Source organism: Polypterus senegalus, chromosome 17 (genome assembly GCF_016835505.1).
Source record: "Polypterus senegalus isolate Bchr_013 chromosome 17, ASM1683550v1, whole genome shotgun sequence".
NCBI classification, from domain to species: domain Eukaryota; kingdom Metazoa; phylum Chordata; class Cladistia; order Polypteriformes; family Polypteridae; genus Polypterus; species Polypterus senegalus.
Genome location: NC_053170.1, coordinates 74,880,370 through 74,902,106, shown reverse-complemented (window position 1 = coordinate 74,902,106; position 21,737 = coordinate 74,880,370). Strand labels below are relative to the sequence as shown.

Here is a 21,737-nt window from a genome sequence, read left to right as displayed (position 1 = left end):
ACACTTTAACAAAAGGAGACCAAGGGCACAGTCCATACTGCATGCCTCGTTTAAGTCAAACACTGTTGAGACAATTGTATCTCTGTCTTAGAAATGACACCATTGTAAAGAAGTTGACACAGTAGGGGATTCTGCACAATGGCAAGGATGAGCTTAGACTGCACAACTTTAGCATGAAGGTGTTTGATGGTGCAGATTTTTAAAGGGCCTTAGTGGTGTTTAGGAGAGGTGATTGTGAGACAAATGGCATAAAGAGAGCGTGCAGTCAGTTTTATCAAAACACAGCAACACAACTGAACAAATAACCTCTTTTTACTTTGACATCTAGCTCTTTACATGCAGTACAACACAGAACATGCTGTGTTCACTGGAAAAAAAAACTTTCCCATGCAAAACACAGAAAATATATAATTACATAGTCAACTTTGGGGATTCACGCACATGTGTAGATATTCACATAGCATTTCAACCTCCTTGTATGTTCAGAGTCCTCTTAATCACTTTTGTATGCACTGTTATAACCCAGTCCATAAATACTGTGTGTGGGTTTTTATTAATTACTGTGTAATTTATTTTTAGGCGCTTTAAAGTTTTCACACTTCAAGCTTGGGTGTCTCAAGTTATCCGATGTTTATTCAAAATAAACTGCTTTAGAACTGTATTAATATGTTACAAATGTCTGGCTATTCTTCCTGAAACATGCCAACTAACGGTTATGAATTTGAAAATCTAACCAAGACACATCAAGCAAAGTAATAAAGTGTGGGGGTGGGATTCTGTTCAGACGGGGGTATCCAGTTTGTCACTTTCCTCTAGGTAACGGGGTGACCTCTACTTCTGGTATTTAGTGGTGTTTGTACAATGCCATCTCTAGATTAAGATGCAGTCCAAAAGCTCTAAATGAAAAGGATTTAAATGTGAAAGGCCCAGTAATATTTTCCTGGTTTACAAATTTGTACCAATCAATGTTTGTTATCGCCAGACTTAATTCTTTATACTTCCACCATAATGAAAAACATGTTCTATCCACTAATGCTTAGTATTCAGAGGTGTTGCATTTAAAGAGCAAGTACAAAGTAAAAATGTAAAGATTTATACACAAGAGTTTAAATGGGAATGAACACAAAAAGCCCAGGATTACTCTGTGTTTTAATTCTAGCAGCATCAGGTTTTAAACACTCTGCACAAGAGCTTTGATCATCTTGTGTTAAGGGATGGAGTATAAACACTTCTTGAACTGGGCTTACTTTCACATGTTATGTTCACTGTTGTTAAATGTTTACTTTTGGTTTCTTAATAAACATGCTAAGAAAAACCCCTATGATGGAATTCAGGAAGCAGAAATGCATTTGCCAAAGTGGAGATGTTTGGAAACAAGACACTGAATTAGGAAGTTGTCTTGTATGGATGTTCAACAAAAACAATACAGTATATGGTATACTTCCCACCCCTCAAATTGTGCAGTGAAAGACCTTATAAAACACTGAGTGAAAGCTTGTGTGTAAAATGACTGACATAAAACACTTACCAAGAATTATTTTTTAAACTCCTCCACATTAAGCCACCCACACCCTACTCTTGCATATTAGCGATCTTAAAAAATAAGTGTCTGTTCTCTTGACGCCATAATGATCAATCTGCACAAGCCTTGAACTGCACTTTGAAAATAATAAAACAAATCTCTTCAGCATTCTTTTTAACAATAACTCATGGTAAAAGATATAACTAACAACTAATAAAGGAACATAAAATAAAAAACTTTTGTTTTGTTCCCTTCAGGAAGAGTAATCTGTTCTGAATGAAAATTCTTTTGCCAAACAGTTCTCATTTTTAAAAATTAAAAAAAAAACAAAACAAAAACAACCCTAATTCCTGCTTTACCAGTTTCTCAGGATTCATGGCAATATTTTCATAGTCCTGCTTTGCATGGCTTGTTCTGAAGTGAGCTGCAGGAAGTGACGGCCATTTCCTAGTTTCTGGATTTTTTTTTTTTTTAAATTAGACAAAAAAAACAACACATTCATGCATCTGGTATTTTGACAGTCAGAGTTTTTGGTAGTTCAAAACTGGGATGCACTGCTGGGGTCACATTGCAGAAGCCGTACGATGGAGGGATCACTTTTGGCACCTTTGATGAATTCTTCCAGAGACAGCTTTCCTGAATAGTGGAAGGGGCGGGAAAAGAAAAGAAAAAAGCAATGAAAAACACAAGGAAACCAAGTCCCTGTACCAGAATAAAGTTTGTCTCCGACAGAAACTAGACTTGGGGATTTTTTAGTATAACTTTTTAATTACATTTCAACTGGGCAAAACTGGACTAATCAAAATATTTCCTAGTTATTTACTAACGCTTATTATTTGGGACACATTCACTAAGAGGGAAATAGCTTCTTTTTTTTATACTTCAAATATTGAATCTTTGATGAACTTGTAAACTAAATAAATGAACACCATGTTGTAATTTAGGGGAGTTTTATGATGCAAGTAAGACTAGTTTTACAATTAAAGGAATACTTAGTAATGCATAAGAAAAAATGATTCTACCACCAACACAGTAATGATTAAAAACATCTTTTGTATAAAAACATGATTAAGCATTCTAATATGAGGTTTTAGTGTCACTGAATCCAATTACAGTATATGTTTACATCAAAAGTACAAGAATTTTTGGTCAAATATTGTTAAATACTTCTGGAAACTCTAAATATTGCATGAAAGAGAAGTTTACTCAAGTAAATTTGAGCTTTTGAACCGAGAGGGAGAGGCAGGTGTTCTGTTCCAAAGCTCCACTGCTTAAGCACTACACACAGGCCCTCCAACATGCAGGTAAAAAAAGCTGGGAGTTGGTGGCAGAATTGGCACTCGAGCTGACAATGTTAAACACCATCTTAAATTAGTGTGGTGCTGAGGAGTCACCCATTGCATGGCTGCACTCGGGTCCTAATCTAGGATCCTGAGTTGGTTTGTCATGTAGTGGGTGCAGCAATGTGCTGTATCAGCGTGTGCTCCGAACCCCTCTCTCTCTTTAGCTGAATATTCCTTTAATGCTTATAACCTGCTGCTCTGTGTGGGTAATTTTCAGTGACACTTTTTACAGTGTAATCAAAAATGGGATCTTCAAAATTAAAGTATTCAACCCAAAATGAAAATTAACTTGCTAGACCTCATTGTTCACTTGGCCTAATTTTTGTGCAAAGCATGCAAATAGAGTCATGGGTGAAATTATCGGCACCCCTGGAATTTTCCCAGAAAATGCCCCATTTCTCCCAGAAAATTATTGCAATTACAAATGTTTTGGTATACACGTTTATTTCTTTTACGTGCATTGGAATAACACACAAAACAGGGAAAAAAAAGCCAAATCTGACATTTCACACAAAACTCAAAAACCGGGCTGGACAAAATTGGCACCCTCAACTTAATATTTGTTTGCACGCCCTTTGGAAAAAATAACTGAAATCGAGCACTTCCTATAATCATCAACAAGCTTGTTACACCTCTCAACTGGAATTTCTGACCACTCTTCTTTTGCAAACTGCTCAAGGGCCCCTTCTCCCAACAGCAAAGTTGAGAGCTCTTCATAAGTGTTCAATCGGATTTAGATCCGGACTCATTGCTGGCCACTTCAGAACTCTCCAGCGCTTTGTCTTCAACCATTTCTGGGTGCTTTTAGAGGTATGTTTGGGATCATTGTCCTGCTGGAACACCCATGACCTCTGACGCAGACCCAGCTTTCTGATACTGGGCCCTACATTGCACCCCAATATCTTTTGGTAGTCTTCAGATTTCATGATGTTTTGCACACAGTCATGGCATCCAGTGCCAAAGGCAGCAAAATATCTTAGAACCTCCACCATGTTTGACTGTAGGTACTGTGTTCTTTTCGTCATAGGCCTCATTCTGTTTTCTGTAAACAGTAGAATGATGAGCTTTACCAAAAAGCTGTACCTTGGTCTCATCTATCCACAAGATATTTGCCCAGAAGGATTTTGGCTTCCTCAAGTACATTTTGGCAAACTCCAGTCTGACTTTATGTTTCTGTGTCCACAGTGGGGTCTTTCTGGCTCTCCTGCCATAGCGTTTCATTTCGTTCAGATGTCTGATAGTTCAAGCGGACACTGTTGCACCCTGAGTCTGCAGAACAGCTCGAATATGTTTTGAAGTTGATTGGGACTGTTTATCCACCATTCGGACTATCCTTCGTTGCAGTCTTTTATCAATTTTTCTCTTCCGTCCACATCCAGGGAGATTAGCTACAGAAATGCCATGTGTTGTGAACTTCTTGATTATGTTGCACACAGTGGACAAAGGGACATGAAAATCTCTGGAGATGGACTTGTAGCCTTGAGATTGCTGATATTTTTCCACAATTTTTGTTCTCAAGTCCTCCGACAATTCTCTGCTCTTCTTTCTGTTCTCCATGCTTAGTGTGGCACATTCAGACACACAACAGAAAGGTTGAGTCAACTTTTCTCCATTTTAACTGGCTTCAGGTGTGATTGCTATATTGCCAGCACCAGTTTCTTGCCACAGGTGAGTTCAACCGAGCAATATATGCTTGAAATAAAACGATTTACCCACAATTTTGAAAAGGTGCCAATAATTTTGTCCGGCCCATTTTTGGAGTTGTGTGTGACATGATGTCAGATTTGGCTTTTTTCTCTGTTTTTTTGTGTTATTCCAATGCACGTAAAAGAAATAAACATATGTATACCAAAACATTTGTAATTGCAATAATTTTCTGGGAGAAATGGTGCATTTTCTGGGAAAATTCCAGGGGTGCTGATAATATTTGTTAGCGCAAGATGTTTTTACTCTGAACAAACTTTAGCAGTGCTCCATATCACACAGACCGATGGTGGCTGTGGAGTCCAAAACACAAATTGGTGAGATGCAACTTCTAAATCTATAGGATCAAAAATTTTACCCCAAGCACTCTGCTGTACACAAGCTTATAAAGAATGTCCTTCTCTCAACAACCAGTAGTCCTATTTGTACTATGGCAACATCTGTGTATCATTAAAAACAAATGACCACCACCCTGTGCAATCTCAGAGAGACCGAATGATTTACAGGTAATTGGAGGACCCAGAGATGTTCAATGTTCCAGTTGGAGGATCTGTTTTAAATAGCTGGTCAAAGTAGCCAGCCCAGTGGATCACAACTGCAGTGTCATCTGACTGCGACTCTCTAAGGAACAGATTCAGATATGTGTAATACTTCAATTTCTCTGTAAGCAAGAGGTAGGTCACTAGACCACAGATGGTATGTCACTTGCTCACAGATTCTTCTAACCAAAACCCCCTTATCTGCCCTCACAGCCATGCTTCTCATTTCCTATTACAGACCGGGCTTGCCATAAAGCTGTACGCTGTAATTTCTCTCAATGATATCTAGGGAACCGTGCAAGATAAAATCACTCCTTCTGGGAAGACCAGCTACACTAATACAACCCTTAGCTACCTCCAGGGTCTTGTCACAGAAGGTCTCCTACCCAATTCCAGCAGTCAGACCCAATTCTGCAAGTTCCTCACACAAACTGTGTGCAAACTCATAAGAAACAGCCTGATCTTGCAGTCTGGTCCAGCCTCATTTTCCTAGTAGGTGGTAGCCTACTGCACCTTAGCTGGATCTTCAGAGTAACAGAAACAAGTCTGTGAGCAGAATTCATAAACCCAGCACTTTTGTAGACCCTGCAGGAGGCAGGGGAGGCTCCAGTGTCTGCTCACGAGGATTTGATTGATCTCTTTAACTGGACCACCAATATTCGAGTACCAAATCCAACAATGTGGCTTTAGGCGCTGGAACCAGGATCCAGTAATCTGTAGCCCCTGACCTTTTGCAAAGACAAGGAACCAATTTCACCATAGTCACCAGACCCAGTCCAGCCCTCCAAGCGGTCCTCCAATTTGCAGGGTAAATTGGGGGTTGGTGGCAGGGTTGGCATTCCAGCCACCGTAAAGACTTCATGCAGCTTCAAAATGGCAGACGACTCCTTTCTGCTCTCCGAGGGAATTGTTCTGCTGCAGCTGCCCACAAGAAGGCAGCTCACATTATGAAGAAGAGTTGAAATCACAGGAGAGCCAATGGGATCAGGCCTGTTGGGGATTGGAACTGGTATGGTGCTGCTTGCTGTTTGGCAGTGTTTGAGCCCCAATTTGAGGTGGCCCATCTTGGTGGCATGATAATTACCTTCCTCTGCTGTTGGAGGAGCTTTGGAAATCTCCACATTTGAATGGCGGTACCCTCTGAGGTGTGCAGACCTGGGACTGGCCAGATCTCTGTAGGTGGGTACACTTTTTATTGGTTTGGTTTCTCTGAGGGCTTTCATACTCAGGGAATAGCTGTTGCTGTGGTGGATCTGTTCCTGCCGATGTCACTCCTTTCATCAAGTATATTACAAGTCTCAGATTAAGGCACTCTCCACAATGCCTGTGGTATTTATTTGAGAAGGTCTCCTTCTATGATGGTTTAGTCACTTGTCAATCAAGACCAACGGGCTAAACCTTTTCCTATTGGTTAATCTTTTGCTGTTGATTGCTTTTGCCTGGCATATGCTACCAAAGATCTTTAAGTGCTACTTGCACTTTTCTCATGTTCACACTGTTAAAACAACCTTAGTGTAATGCAGTAAGAGTTGTGATAGTTTTGCAAATGTATACAGATAACATACTGAAGCTATACAAAGCAATGAGTACGTTTATTAGCCGATAAAAGCCTAACAACCTCTCTGTTCTCACTGCCACAATTACGAAAATGTCTGGTAAAAGTAGACCCACTGTTAGTTTCTCCCTCCTTAATGTCATTGCTGCCGGTGTAGCTGTGATCACCCTTTCACTGTCGATCTATCTCGCTCTCTCTTTCACTCTCCCTAAGTACTATCTATTGTCCTATATGTTCTTAAGGCTTGTGGAATACAGGAGCTCCCTCCTGGTTTCCTTCTAAGGAGTACAATCAGCAAAACAATTAGCCTCGCGGAGGACCCCCGCCAATCTAAAGAACGGTCTGTCAGCCACAGCATGATGCTATTCAAGTTGATTTAGAGATTCTGGGTAGTTTAGATAAGTTCAATGCAGTATCTGCACAGGTGGTAATATGGAAGAATGCCATCTGGCATTTCCAGCCTCGGAAGTTTAGCATTAATGTATGCCTTTGTAAATTCTTTCTTGCCAATACGGTGCTCAGCTATTCTTAAACTATTAAAGACTTCTTTATCAATGTCAGCATTTTGAAGAATTTCTCTGAGCATTTCCAATATATCACCAGTTTCTCTCAAAATAGCATCATCTGTTAAATGTTCTCTTTCTATTCAAAATAACCATCCCAACCTTTTCTGCTTGTTCTACTAGTTTGAATGTGAGTAATGCTAAAAAAGATCTCTGGCAGCCTTTTGCCTATTATCAGGGATAAGTATTTGGCAGCAAAGGATTAGCCAATAGGAACCGGCTAAACTAGGTCATCTTTGTCTCGATTGACAAGTGACAAAATCATCACGAACAGAGGCACTGGGAAATAAACAGTGCTGATATTAAAGGAGCCATTCGGGAAAAGTCACATTATGAAATAAAACCTGCAATTATAAAATAATAAGTATTTTCTAATAGATGATTTTTCATAATAATTAGATGACTTTTATTTGTGTTTTTTCACAATTTTCTGACTTATTCATAGATATTGTGGTACTTTTTCATGCAATTATTTATTTCATAATTGTCATTTTATGCATTTCATTTTGGCACAAATGGCACCCAATGTTTAGGTTACATTGATCATAGGTCATGTTCAATCTCATGGATGACACCACGCTCTGGACCGGGGCCCTCATGTATAAACAATGCATACTCACAAAAATGTTGCTTAAGCCCGTTTCCACGCTCAAATCGCAATGTATAAAACCTAAACTTGGCATAAAGCCACGCACATTTCATGGTAGCTAAATGTTTGGCGTATGCAAGTTCTCTGCTCGGTTTTGCAAACTGGCGGCACCCAGCGTCAAAGCAGTGCTATTGTTCCAGTGTGCTTTCCCTGTCTTTTTTAGATCCACATCCCTGACGCGGCTTTATAAATACACTGAACGGAACCTACACCTGAACACCAGCAAAATGAAGGAGCTGGTTGTGGATTTTAGGAGACCCAGGCCCCTCCTGGACCCCATGATCATCAGAGGTGACTGTGCACAGAGGGTACAAACCTATAAATACCTTGTAGTGCAGCTGGATGATAAATTGGACTGGGCTGCCAATACTGATGCTCATGGCAAGAGAGGACAGAGCCGACTATACTTCCTTAGAAGACTGGCGTCCTTCAACATCTGCAATAAGATGCTGCAGATGTTCTATCAGACGGTTGTGGCGAGTGCCCTCTTCTTCTTTATGCTGCCTCCCCAGCACACCACCGTGTAGAAGGATGCCTCATGCCTGGACAAACTGGTGAGGAAGACAGGCTCTATTGTAGGCATGGAGCTGGACAGTTTGACATCCGTGGCAGAGCGACGGGCGCTGAGCATGCTTCTGTCAATCATGGAGAATCCACTGCATCCACTGAACAGTATCATCTCCAGACAGAGGAGCAGCTGAAGCGACAGACTGCGGTCATTGTCCTGTTCCACTGACGGATGGAGGAGATCATTCCTCCCTCACACTATGCGACTCTTCAATTCCACCCCGCGGGTAAACGTTAACATTATACAAAGTTATTGTCTGTTTTACCTGCATTTTTATCACTCTTTAATGTTTTGTTTTTTTTTATCTTTATCAGAATGCTGCTGCTGGATTATGTGAATTTCCCCTTGGGATTAATAATGTATCTCTCTCTTTCTCTCTGAAATTAAACGCATATTGTTTATTAGTTTAATGCATCTGATTGTAATTAACATGTAACAATATAATGGTCCATGAATGGTCAAACTATTCTAAATACTATAGCTGCTTTAGCGTTGTTACTCTGACTGCACTTTCTTCTTCTTTCAGCTGCTCCAGTTAGGGGTTGCCACAGCAGATCATCTTTTTCCATATTACTCTCACTGCACCACTCAGAATATTTTTATCACTGTATCTGAGTGGGGAATTACAGCTCTACAGAGCTGATTGAAAAGAGATTATCAGTTAACAGCATCAACCACATGGTGCCCCAGCCATGCTGTCTATTGAACTGCTCTCATATGGCAAACGCTTCAGAGCCTTTCCTCGCGGTTCAAAAACAGTTTCATCCGAAGTACTATAAAATGCACTCAATCAGTCCATCAAGTGCTCCTTGTAGAACGCTTTGTACTTATTAGTACAATCACCTCACTGTAAACTTGCGATAGTTATAATATTGCACAACCTGAGCCACTTTATAAAGCGTGTATTTACATATGATGACGATATAATTTTTAAGATGAAATGCAGCAAAATATATGTTTATTATATTATACAGATAAAACTTTAACTTCATTTAAATAATCTATATTGTTGATAATTAAACGTGAGGACACAGTGCCGTAGCGCTAGCAAGAGGCAGGATTGTTCCTGCCTCATGCTGTATTCTTGCTGGGGCTGGCGCGACACTGGAAGGATAGATGGATAGAATAATTAAACATGTACTACAAAGATATTTCAAATGTTTCTTAAAAGTCTTGAAGAATTGGTATTCTAAGCCTACAGATGGATTAACGTCTATTACAGAGCTGATTGTGTGGCGATTGGGTATTTGGAGAAAGAAAAGTAAGGACAGGAATTAGGGGTAGTACGTTTGAAAGAGATAGTACTGCTGAAATAAATTACTGCATCAAAGGTCGCGCACGGCGCAGCAAGCATCTTGCGTGAGGCAGGAGCAATCACTGTGCCACCGTGTTCCCATGTTTAATAACATGCTTTAACTCCTATCATCATGAAAATGATATCAAGTATACATCTCAGTATTTTAATTATTCAGAGAGCTGTAATATCACAAATGTAATGGATTCTGTGTCCTGTCGGAGGAAGAGAAAGCCCTTTTTAGAAGCACGTAGTGATTCACACACATAGAGCACATAGAAGATCAAATACAAAACAAAGCATTTAACATGCTACTTTAGTTACGAAGGGATTTGAGAAACTAGTAAATTAAATGATTTTAAGATGAAGTTTATGATATTATACTTTAATGATAAAATAAACTACGTGATTGAAGTGGAAATTTCGAGATTAAAGTTGACATTTCGTGCTTTTTTCCCCACCATGTGCCTATTTTTTTTTCTCTGTACCCTAATAAGCTTTCATATGACACTCAGACGGTGAGTTACGACTCGCCTATTCACGGCGACTTTGATATCTGACAACTTTTTTTTTTTGTGCGACTTTGAACTTTGAGTTTAAACCAACAAATAGTATGTTTTTCCTTGCCTCCACTTGGTATTCGTTGAAATTCTTCTATTTCCCCCTGTGCTTTTGCCATTGCCTTTTCACAGAACGCTGAGCTTAAGGGTTATTTATATTGGATTTGCATATTCAAAGAGGTGCAATTCTGGGAGGAGTTTGAGGAGTGGCAGCAAGCGCGTGCACATGTGTTACTTTTCACACTGACCGGGATTTATGGAGCGGAACTATGTGGAAGTTGGCGAACGCACAGATTTATGCATCTGGATTTTTTTTTGTGCATACGCAGATTTCCGCTTTTGTCCTTACAGCATGTTTTAGTGTGAATTCTACGCAAGGCATCATGCATGAGGCCCCAGGACATTTGGCAACCTCGCTTTTACTAGGTTATGTCTCCAATGTTGAGAACCAAGTCTTAAGTTATCTTCAGATCATGCCTACAACAATCAAGGCAGTTTTTTTAGATCCCTTCATCTATGTAACCAAGCCTTGACTGTCTTCAAATTTTAAATTTCTTCAGTAGTTCTCCTACTCCTGCCTTCATTGACCCCACCCAACATCAGTTCTTAATGTATAAGAAATATGATAAAACCAAGTATCTTTTTCATATTTCTGTTTATATGTTAGACTGTCTACTCCACCACTAAATTATTTTAGTGTTCCATTTAGATTACTCTGCTTTACTCTATCATAAGCATTATCAGAATCTTCACAGCTTGAGGACTCCTCTTCAAATTCTTGTATTTTCTTACATAAAATTGTTAATTGCTACTATCTCTTCTTATTCCTCAACTATATTAAAATTGTAGTTTACTGAATAAAATTTTCCTCTCCGATTGTTGGAGAAAAAGGTAGAAATTAAATGGTTCTCAAAGTGATTTTATCAGTTGTAACAGACTCTGTACTCAGTCTTACATTCCATTAACTCTTTTATTGTAGATTCCCTCTAAGCCCTGGCCTTTCTTATTAATTCTATCACCTTCTTATGATTGCCATACTTTGCTAATGCCCTTATTCTTTTCATCTGTTTTTGATATCTTCCAGTACTTTTGGTAACCACCCAAAGTGATGTGCTCAGGAAAAGGGAGACTTTTCATTTGGCCATGGGCTGTCCTTTTATAGTCATGTCCTGTCAATATTAAGAACAGTTGGCTCTTCTTTTTATCTCATAGACTGGATGGACCATGTTTAAGTTTATCTGATGGTTATAGTTGTAAGGTATTTTAAAGTATGCATCAACGCTCATTGGCTACATTAAAAACTGCATAGATGATGTGATTATCTCAAAGATCATCAATCCATGTGTAAATCAGAAACCATGGGTGACAATGGAGGTAATAGCATTTTTAAAAGCCCTGTAAAGCTGCCTTTAGATCAGGTCACATGGTAGACCTCAGGACAGTGAGGGCAAACGGTCCCAGGGCATCAAAGCAGTTAAGCAAGAGTATGGCAAGAAAATCCACAGCCACTTTCGGGACACAAGAGAGAGACAGTGCATGTGGTGTGGAAACCAAGCTATCACCACCTGTCTGCAGGGTTAATGCCTCCATTCCACATCTTCTAAATAAGTCTTTTTCAAAAGGCAAGTCATTGATAGTCCTTAGACAGGTCTGTCACATTGTGGGAACCTCAGTCTGAGGGGACCTGTTACTTTTGCTTCCAGATTCCCACCTCTTGATACAGCCAACGGCTCCGTGTCCCATCTGACCACAGCGGAAACAGTGGGGTCCTGCTCAACACACTCTCTACATCTCATTTGGGACTACCCCTTGATACCGGAGGGTTTAATTGTGGAAGTGCATGGCCGGCTGACTGAGTATTGTTATCCATATATTTCGCAATATTTTCAAAATTTTCTGCTAGTTCTGACACTTGAGCCGTTACCTTCTTCACAATCTTTTAAATTATTTTTCTAGCATACTCACTTGAGCTGTTAGCTTCTCAATAGTTGCACTATGAGCTTTATGTGCTTGGATAGCCATCAAATTATTATTATCCTTATGTTTCACAATCTTTTCAAATTTTTTTGCCAGTTCAGACATGACCTGTTAGCTGCTTAATAACTACACTATCCACTTACACCCTGTCATTTGCTTGGCTCATCTGAGTCTGGTCAGCCTGTGTACTGTCTTTTGCCTCCACTGACTTTACAGTGGCTGACCTATATTTACTCATAGCATTAAGATGCTCTATTCTTTCTGCATCCTTCCTGGTAGATTTACTTGTCTTCTCTATAATTACATCATCAGTCATCTTGATGATCCATTATTTGATATACAAATTGTTTAGGTTTTTCAATCATATTGTTTCATATTGCTCAGTTCCTGAAACAGTTCTGTACTGCTTTTATCCCTAATGTGTAACCTAAGAAATTGTTTGAGTTCATTTAATGCGAGATCATCTCTACTTATGAGAAAATTGTTGAAGACACTTGGTTTAACTACTTAGTACAGACTTACTAATTTCAAACTCAGTAAATCCCTCATCTATTTGTTTACTAAGGTTACTGCGTGAAATTTCAGAACCGCCATCATAGATTTGCCTACCATGGACTTTGAACTCCCAGCGAAGCAGAAAGTCATCAACATCAGCAAGTCTTACCACTTGATATGAAGCCACATTAGGAAGGCATCCTCTTCCCAAGTTGCTCCTAATTTGAAAATTTGTGCCAAGGTGTTTAGCTTTGTTCAACTGAGTATCTGGATTCAGTATGCGGAGAGGACACCTGTACAATCCACACTTCTAGCTTATGGTTAGGAGTTGTGATGTCAAATCCTGGTGGCGAAGTAAGTGTGACATGCCTTTGTCCTTCACATTTCTCAAATTATCACCGTTAACATAATCAAAAAGTTAATACAGGTAAAATTCCGTTACAATGAAAAGTATTTTTATGGTCCCAACAGTTTCTCCATACGACACGAGTCTATAGAAATCTCGTTACTACGAAACACATTCAGCAGGTACTTTCATTACAACGAAGTGCCCAAAAGACCTTGAAATGCCTGAATGAATTATCCACAGAGTAGTTAGTTCTGTGGTCGCAGCTCAGTTGTCCACAACGATCCCCAAACAGAAACATTGTAATTTTTTTTTCTTTCTTCGAACTTTCCTTGTACTTTTTTTTTTTTTGTTGTTGCTGTTTGTCTTCGGTGGTGTTTAGTGATACTTTTTGCTTATTGCTCGTCAACATTTGAAAAACATTCATTGGAATTTAATTCATTGTCACCCTCCTATAGAAATGACAGACATGAAAAACCAATAACAGTTCATATTGTTGGCAGTAATTGTTCAGATGTTGCCAGTGAATTCAGAATTTCGCCATCGACACTGTCAACTTTCTTAAAAGACTGAGCAAAAAAAGAAGAAAAATCTCGGGTTGCAAATGTATGCAACTTGCTGCATTTGAAGGAACATTGTAAATGCAGGTAACAGGATTACTTGGCCACTAACCTAGTCATAGCCCTGCCTGACTGCTGTGTTTGTGTATAGCTCAGTGGCAGATCCTGCTACAATAAATAACTGTGCTGTTCCTATTTCAAGCTGAATAATGCTGGTTTTGCTAAAGTATTGAGAGTCAGTCTCGTGTTTTGGGGTGCAAGACAAGGATTTACTGCGCGACCACGATCTTTTACGATTTGCTTCTCTGACACTTCACTGCAGCGCTGTGAGCCTGTTTTTGCCCCACCCTGGCAACGGACAAACAATCTTCGACAGATGCCTCAATTGCACTTTGGGACGCACTTCGGTGTGTCACCCCATTGAGTGGGGGGATCCCAAAAGAGTTCAGAAACCTCACAATATCAAGAAGAAAAGGATGATTTGACTTCTGATTGATGACTGTGCTGCCCACTGCATGCTTCCACATTTAGATAATCTTTGCGTTGCTTCAGCCATTGGATTTGGGCATCATTCGCATCCTGAAAGTGTATTATCGCAAGGAAATGCTGAGAAGAATTCTCATCAGCATAACTTGTAGACAGGAGGAGATTAAAATTAATGTGAAAGAAGCTATTGAAAAGATTGCAAACGCCTTGACGCAAGTTAAAGAAAGCACTATAGCAACGAATATAGAATCTCATTACTATGAAATTTTTATTACAACAAAATATTTTTTAGTTCCCTGGCAGTTTTTTGTAATGGAATTTTGCCTGCAAGTTCTTATTTGCCTAGTTTATGAGAGTTCTGCAGTTTCATCATCTTCTATACTATCAGCCAGAAGACCGAGTTGACTATAATCCAGCAATATTCATTTCCTGTGGATATCCTAGATCAGTACCTTGCATGGTCTAAATGATGCCATCACCCTTCTGTACCTGAAACTGGGCTCTCTGGATGACACACTTACAGGAGTCCTCCCTGAAGATTCACAACAGGGATTTCCCAGGCATAGTGGTGACTGTCTCCACAATAGGGTGATGATCCCAGCCGAGCCCCTGCTTGTTATGGGTTTCAGGCCTAGGGGAACCTGGGCCAGGTACAAGCCACTGTTACTATAGGCAGTAGCCACAGCGATATGATGCCAAAAGCATAAAGGTTTTTTTATATTATGATTTACCCAAAGGTATATCTGCTTCAATCTCTAGATGAACATGATGATCAGTTAAACAATGGTATGCATCAATTTCCTTTTCTGAACAGTATTGTAAACACAATTATTTGATTAAATAACAGCATTGTTGTCAGCTATCAAGAAGTACATATACCACTGTATGCTGATTAGAAACCAATGTCCCCAGAATGTTAATTTTCAAAGAAGGTGACCCTTTTGCAAGACAAGTAAATAGTAAATACTGTATCTATGTTCTGTAGATAGCCATTTGCCCTTTCACTTATCCCAATCTCAAACAAAGGGTGCCTATTAATAATAATTCTTTGCATTTGTACAGCACTTTTCTCACTACTCAAAGCGCTGTGCTATTGCCCCTTCATCTCTTCACTTATAGTACATTTATTATTTACATGTGTTTTCCCTAACCGCAAAATACAGAAATATCCTTTTCTTTAAAACACCAATTTTATAGCCCAGTACAAATTCATAAATTAAAAAAATATATTAATTGGGAATGTACGGTTTTGAGGAACCAATAGCTACTGAGGGAACCCCTCAAAAGACAGATCAAATTAATAAAATATCTTCTCCAATTTCAGAACAAGTCGCAAAACTCCTTTGAAACTCAAATGTCTAATTTGACTAGAGCAAACTACTATTCTTGCTTACCATCATTATTCAGGTCCATCTGCCTGAAAATTTTGTCTGTCCGTTTTTCTGGTGTTGATTCATCCTCTGGCATCTTCATCACAGATGAAACCATCTTATAAATTGCCTGGTAATGAAAAAAAAAATTCAAATGATAACTCAAGTGATTGTTGTGTACTCTTAACAAAAAATAAAGACATTCGAGTATCCAAAATTTAAAATACCGATTCTGCAGTGCACTTTAGTGAAAACAGACCGTGCATCTGAGCACCCAACAAGCCCATGAAACTTTTTTTAAAAGTAACTTCAAAGTCTGAAGCAGCTTCACTGAAAAAAGATCCTAGTTTCAGATAAAAAAAATGTTCAAATCAAACTAAATTCATGGACATATTTACCATTTCGTTGGGTTTACTCTACCTTAATTAACAGTTTTATTTCTCCTTTTAGGATATGGTTTACTTTTTGCCAAACCATTTCAGGCAGATTATTTAAAAAAATCAAAAGTTTTTCTTTTTGTAAACACTCACTAACCATTTGGAAATGGAAACTTAGAAAGCTTCTTTTCCCACATATTCACTGTCTATTTTTCTTGTCTAGTTTCAATAACCTAGGTACCTGGAGTACCTACAACTCTCAGCCTTCAAAGTGTTTTAAGAGCTGAAGCATCAGGTATGACTCTGGGGCATCCTGGCTGGCCTTTAAGTAAATCAGAGTTGACGAAAGAAAGACACTACACACATGCTGTTAGACCAGCTACTGGAGATATAATCTTCCTGGTCTCATATACAGTTCATGTACTAACCCAATTCCAAACAACACTATTATTGAAGTCATCTCTTTCTTGGCCTGACCTCCCTGAGATTTTTTGTACTCTTCCTGTCTTCAACTGGAAATCTTCACATAGGCGTGATGATGGCCTGAAACTACAGGCAATAGAGCAGGTGTTCCAAAAGGGTTTAAAACGACACTGCATGATTATGATACGAATATCTGCTATATTCATATTACAATCTCCAGAAAATAAAAGTACTGTATTAAAATACTGTTCTCAAATACAAAAAATGGGACACCCATTAGGATTTCAATTTATAATTTATTCTCAACACCAACAATCAATACACCATCCAATCCACTACAAAGTAATCACACCAAACAAAATTTGCTGCATCAGCATGTTACACTCCTTTACCCATTCAGCAGCAGCAATAATAACCAAATAAACTGAAAACCAACACTACTTCCGTATTGGTCTCACACAGCAAACAGAAAAATAAAACCCACACACAAAAAACAGTAAGTGGAAAAGAATATATACTGTAATTTTAAATACAAAAATATAAATAAAAACAACAATTTAAACAGACTTCCTAGAAACTTAGTGACAACCACAAACAAGGCAAAGAAACATAAAATGATAGACCAGTAGTAACAGCTGTTCCAAGTGATAACCATCCCTTATAATTGCTCCAGTAGAAACTGGAGAATGTAGAAAAATATTTGGAAAAGGTTTGCAGACCCCTCTGATCGAAATAAAATCTTTACAAACTTAACTCCATCAAATTTTATTTTTCCACATTTTCTTTTCATTTCAAAATTTTAAATGTAGCAACATACAGCATGATAAAGAACGGTTTCCTCATCATGCGATAAACAACTCACACCACTTCCCCTGCTTAACTGTGCACATGCTTCTTTTACTAGAGAACTGTTTTAAAAATTAAATTCTATATTTTTAATAAAATTTATACTGCAACATTTGTTCAAATCAAGTTCTTATGAACTATTTTTTTTTCTGAAATCAATTGTATATCACACAGAGAGAAAAAAATCTTAGTCAAGCTTGCAAAACAAGCAAAATATAATGAATATATATATACCTTCCCCAGGATTGTTTTCAGAACAAATTAAGAATTCAAAAAAATGTGTATTTTATTCAGTCAATAAGCATCAACTTCAGTGTTATTATCAGGCACGATGCAGTAGTCCAGCACATGCTCACATGTGATGGTTCCCTCCTTGAAGCTGGTCTAACAAGAAAGTCCAAAAGATAGCTAGCCTTCTCTGCCCTGTGAGAATTGACACATTATTCACACTGGTTGTTTTTAAGCCATCTACTACTGTATGTAAATAGACACACATGTGGAGATTCTCAGAAACTACCAGAGTCATTTCAGTATAAATGATTTAGTCATCTTCCGCTGTAAATTGTCTAGTAGTTAAACAATAAAAATGGTTGTCAAATTTGATTGCTAGCAGGCGTCTGTTAACATTTCATGTATTTGATATATGTCAGTGGCATGCATATCAGATCCTTTGTAAGGATGCCTAATATGTGTATATTAGTCAAATTTAAAGTGGAAATTTCAACACCATAATATTTCTCATCTACTAAACATAAGGGTCCAAAAATAACAAAACAAAATCCCTAGGGCCTAAACTGCTTGGTATTTACCAGACCTATACCCATCAGTTTCTGGAACAGTTCTCCACCCAGCCATTACCTTTTTTTTTTTTGTCAAAGTGGTAACCTGATACTGTGGACAGGGTGTTTGGGTGTATTATATATTTATTATATCCATTTCCTTGTTGAGCAAGCCCATTCATTTTTATGCATTAACATCATTCATACAAAACATATTTAAAAGACCTATATTTTGTATACAAATGTACAGTATTATATTTTAGTAGCATTCACTATAAGGCAGAACCTAACCCTGCATATGCAGGAGTATAACCAGCAATAGACTGGTCTGCACCCACATACTACCTCTACCTGGCTAAATGTCCATTCACAATTCCATCAAATATATACATATACATTCACTTTTGGCATCTGGAAGAAAAACAAGGCTACAAACAGTAAGAACCTATAGTACATGGGATATGTTGAGTGTGCAGACTCAATAGAGTCATTTATTCAGACTACAACTTAAACCTAGGACTCAGGGTTGTGAAGCGACACTCCTACCACCCAGTTTATTAATTTATCTTGTCAAATTTATCATCTCCCAGACAAAGCTGTTTCATGCTTGATAGTTTTTTTTTTTTGTCTTTACCTATGGAATGCTCTACAGCTGCTGAGATTTCATTTCAACTACTTACATATTTGCTTAATATAACATCTCCCTTTCTCGATTCTTATTTGTGTACAACAACTCAGAGTTTATATTTCTGGTAGATGGTAAAGATCAACAAAAGAGTAGTGAAAATGAACATAGCACAGAATATGCGGTGTCACCATGATAATGAAAAAAATCTTTCTAAAATGTTTTAATTTGAGAGGATGGGCTGTGTGCAAATATGAACTGTGTTAAATCAGTGTAAAGAGGCTTGAGGATTATACTAGAAGACAAAACTTTGATAAACATGAAGTGAAAAAGGCACTTTGTTTAAGGAAGGATACAGTCTATCCAGTTGGTCAAGAAAGGACCCTCGTTTTATAATTGTGAATTGACTTGTTTTGCAGTTTGTGGCTAATCTGTACACATTTTCTAATATGAACTGGATTACAGAAACATTAAATCCTTAAATAAAATCATGTCTTTTTTTTAACATAGGAGGCATTTATGAAAATTATTCATATTTGCTGTACAGTCTAGTCAATCAGTTATCTAAAGGCACATTAGTCTGTTTATTCAATTTTGAGTGAAGTGAGTGGAAAGCTGCCAAAATGTACTGTACATGTAGCATCTGAAAGCTTTTTAGTACTGTGTGTCTTTCATGCTTTATGATTTTCACTGAAGAGAGGAGCTGGGGCAGAAGCACACTCCATTTTTCCAAGTCTAAGCTCTATAAACTTGGACAGCACAGAGAGATTAATAAGCAAGTTAATTTTAAGTAAATTAATCAAGTTTGCAACACAGAGTACAACACAGCAAATTCAATGGGTCAATAACTAAATAAAATGGGAGGCAAATACTTAAGATACTGAACTGCTAATCACTTGTACATTTAAAACTTTAACATGATGTCAACACTCTGAAATCCTACAGTCAAGACAAACCGTTGCCTTGGCTGGCCCTCAGGATAATCCTTGCATTTTGCAAACTCAGACTAAATCCAAGATAAATTTAACTCTGTAATCCATAATCGCAGTCCTGTTCGTCATCCAGCCAGGGGTCAGTGTTCACATGGAGAGGCAGCATGTTAGGCAGCACAGCCAGCCAGCTTCCATACCAGGGCCATGTGCAGGGCTTTTAAGTATAGTAGGATTTCTAGGATCACGATAGATGCTGCTCTTATTATGAAATAAGAATATTTCATATTTTGCTGATACAGTCATTTTTTTATTTTGTTTTTTGGGCTTGACAAATTGCACTGCGTTTCCTTAACATGATTTGTCAAAAACTGATAAATAGAATTCACTGGTCAAAAACTAATATCCAGTAGAACGTACTCTGTAAAATATAATATCCAACTGTGTTGTACTTCAAATGTCTTCAAGCAGACATTTGTTGAAAAGAGCTGTCGAGTACAGTATGCTTTGACAAAACATTGCCAGCTTGGTCCAGCAGCATGCAGTATATAACCATCCCAGTACTAACCAGACAGAAGGCAAAAAAAATTCTCTTATGTAATCTTGTAGGTATTAGAGATGGCGAGGAGCTTCTTTTAAGCACTGTCACTCACTGTCCTCATATTCATTGCAAGCTATTCTACCGCACAGTGATTTATTTGTTCAGGATATCAAAGTAAAGAGAAACAACGTTAACATATGTCATTAAATATTCTAAATTTATTTGTTGCAAAAATGTATTGATAAAAATCTTGCTTTTGGATTTAGTCTTGTTGGAGAGTCTTTGAGTAATTTTACATTATACATGCTCTTGTGATCTGACAGATGACATTTATTTGTTATCATAATAGTAGAAAAATCATAGCAAGCCTACAGTACATAGTACAGTTCAAGAGTGAAAAGTCGAAAAACATTCAACTAAACTGGGCTATTTTAAAGTTATAGCTCATCTGAACATACATCCATCCATCCATGTAACAAACTAATCCTGGTCAGAGTTAAAGGGTGTCAATGCCTATTCTAGCCACATTTAGTGCAGAGTTGGATACAACCATTTGCAGAGTCCCAGTTAACCGCAGTGCACATGCACACACACACACTCATACACACAAAGTCACTGAAACTAGGTCGATTTAGAGTTGTCAATTAACCTAATACACAAATCTTTGCAATACAGAAGAAATATAAGAATATCTGGTAGAAAGCCAACAGATAGATATACTGTAGGTAGGAATGTGTAAACTCCACAATGAATTCCCAGGTTAGGATTACATTCTAAGGCTCTGGTGCTATGAGATGGTGCCATTGATACCCAGTGTACTATCAAGCTACCCTACCATTATGCACTTATACCCTATCTCAAAATCATAGTCTGCACTTTCGTACAGAATCTTCAAATTGTTATTGTGTTTAAGTAATACGGACCGTCACTGTTCAGTGTCAATCAGCAAAATCTGTTTTTCAGAGATCAAAAATGACATTTTAAAATGTTGAAACATTTACAATATCATTGTTTATAAGTGTCATTTTACAAAGTAAACCTGAGATATAACTTTTCATACATTTTATGCATTATGTAAATTCATGTACAGCAAATTCTAAAATGATTCAAAAAGAAAAACATTTTTTAAAGACATAAATATTCATAGGTTCACCTGTCCATCTGTACACCAGAGTAAAACATTCTGCTTAGACTAGACATGTGTGCTCCAGAACATGGAATTCCTGAGTAATGGACACTCATTTTAGAGTTAATTTCTCCAGAGTCAGCCATGACAGTTAACTACTCTCTCCCAGTCTTTTTCTTCCCACTTTCACTCTTCAGTTTTTTACTCTAGTGTTCCTGTTGTTGCATATGTATTTAAAACACACAGTTCCTGAGAACAACAGAACAGAGTTCATTTTGGAGCTCATTTTCACATTGTGAAACACCCTCTGTAAAAGCAACTGCCTTATATTTCAATCACTCTAGCACTTTTCTCTACTTCAGGAAGCAATCATATTTAAACAAATTCTTGCAGAAATGCAGAGCACATTTTGTTTAGCAATACGTCTTCTTCACATGGTTGCCCTCTTTTTGGGAATCCTAAATTGGGCTGGATGCCATTAGTTACTTGGCAAAAATGTGGCTAATGCCTAAATTTGAGGACTTCTCATCTTTGGTAGGTTCAGGAACTGTGAACAACCT

The 21,737-nt window shown here is 38.0% G+C and overlaps 1 protein-coding gene across 2 annotated transcripts in view; it reads right to left on the bottom strand.

Moving 5' to 3' along the window:
• Window positions 1-294: 294 nt before the first annotated feature.
• LOC120518119 (hippocalcin-like protein 1) overlaps window positions 295-21,737 on the bottom strand; it is a 39,950-nt gene continuing 18,507 nt past the window's right edge. For both annotated transcript variants that reach the window (XM_039740723.1, XM_039740724.1), the window contains exons 4-5: window positions 15,556-15,661; window positions 295-2,158 (exon numbers count right to left, since the gene is read on the bottom strand). In XM_039740723.1, the coding sequence (XP_039596657.1) occupies window positions 2,061-2,158; window positions 15,556-15,661 (204 nt within the window). In that variant the 3' untranslated portion in view covers window positions 295-2,060. The remainder of the gene's footprint in view (window positions 2,159-15,555; window positions 15,662-21,737) is intronic.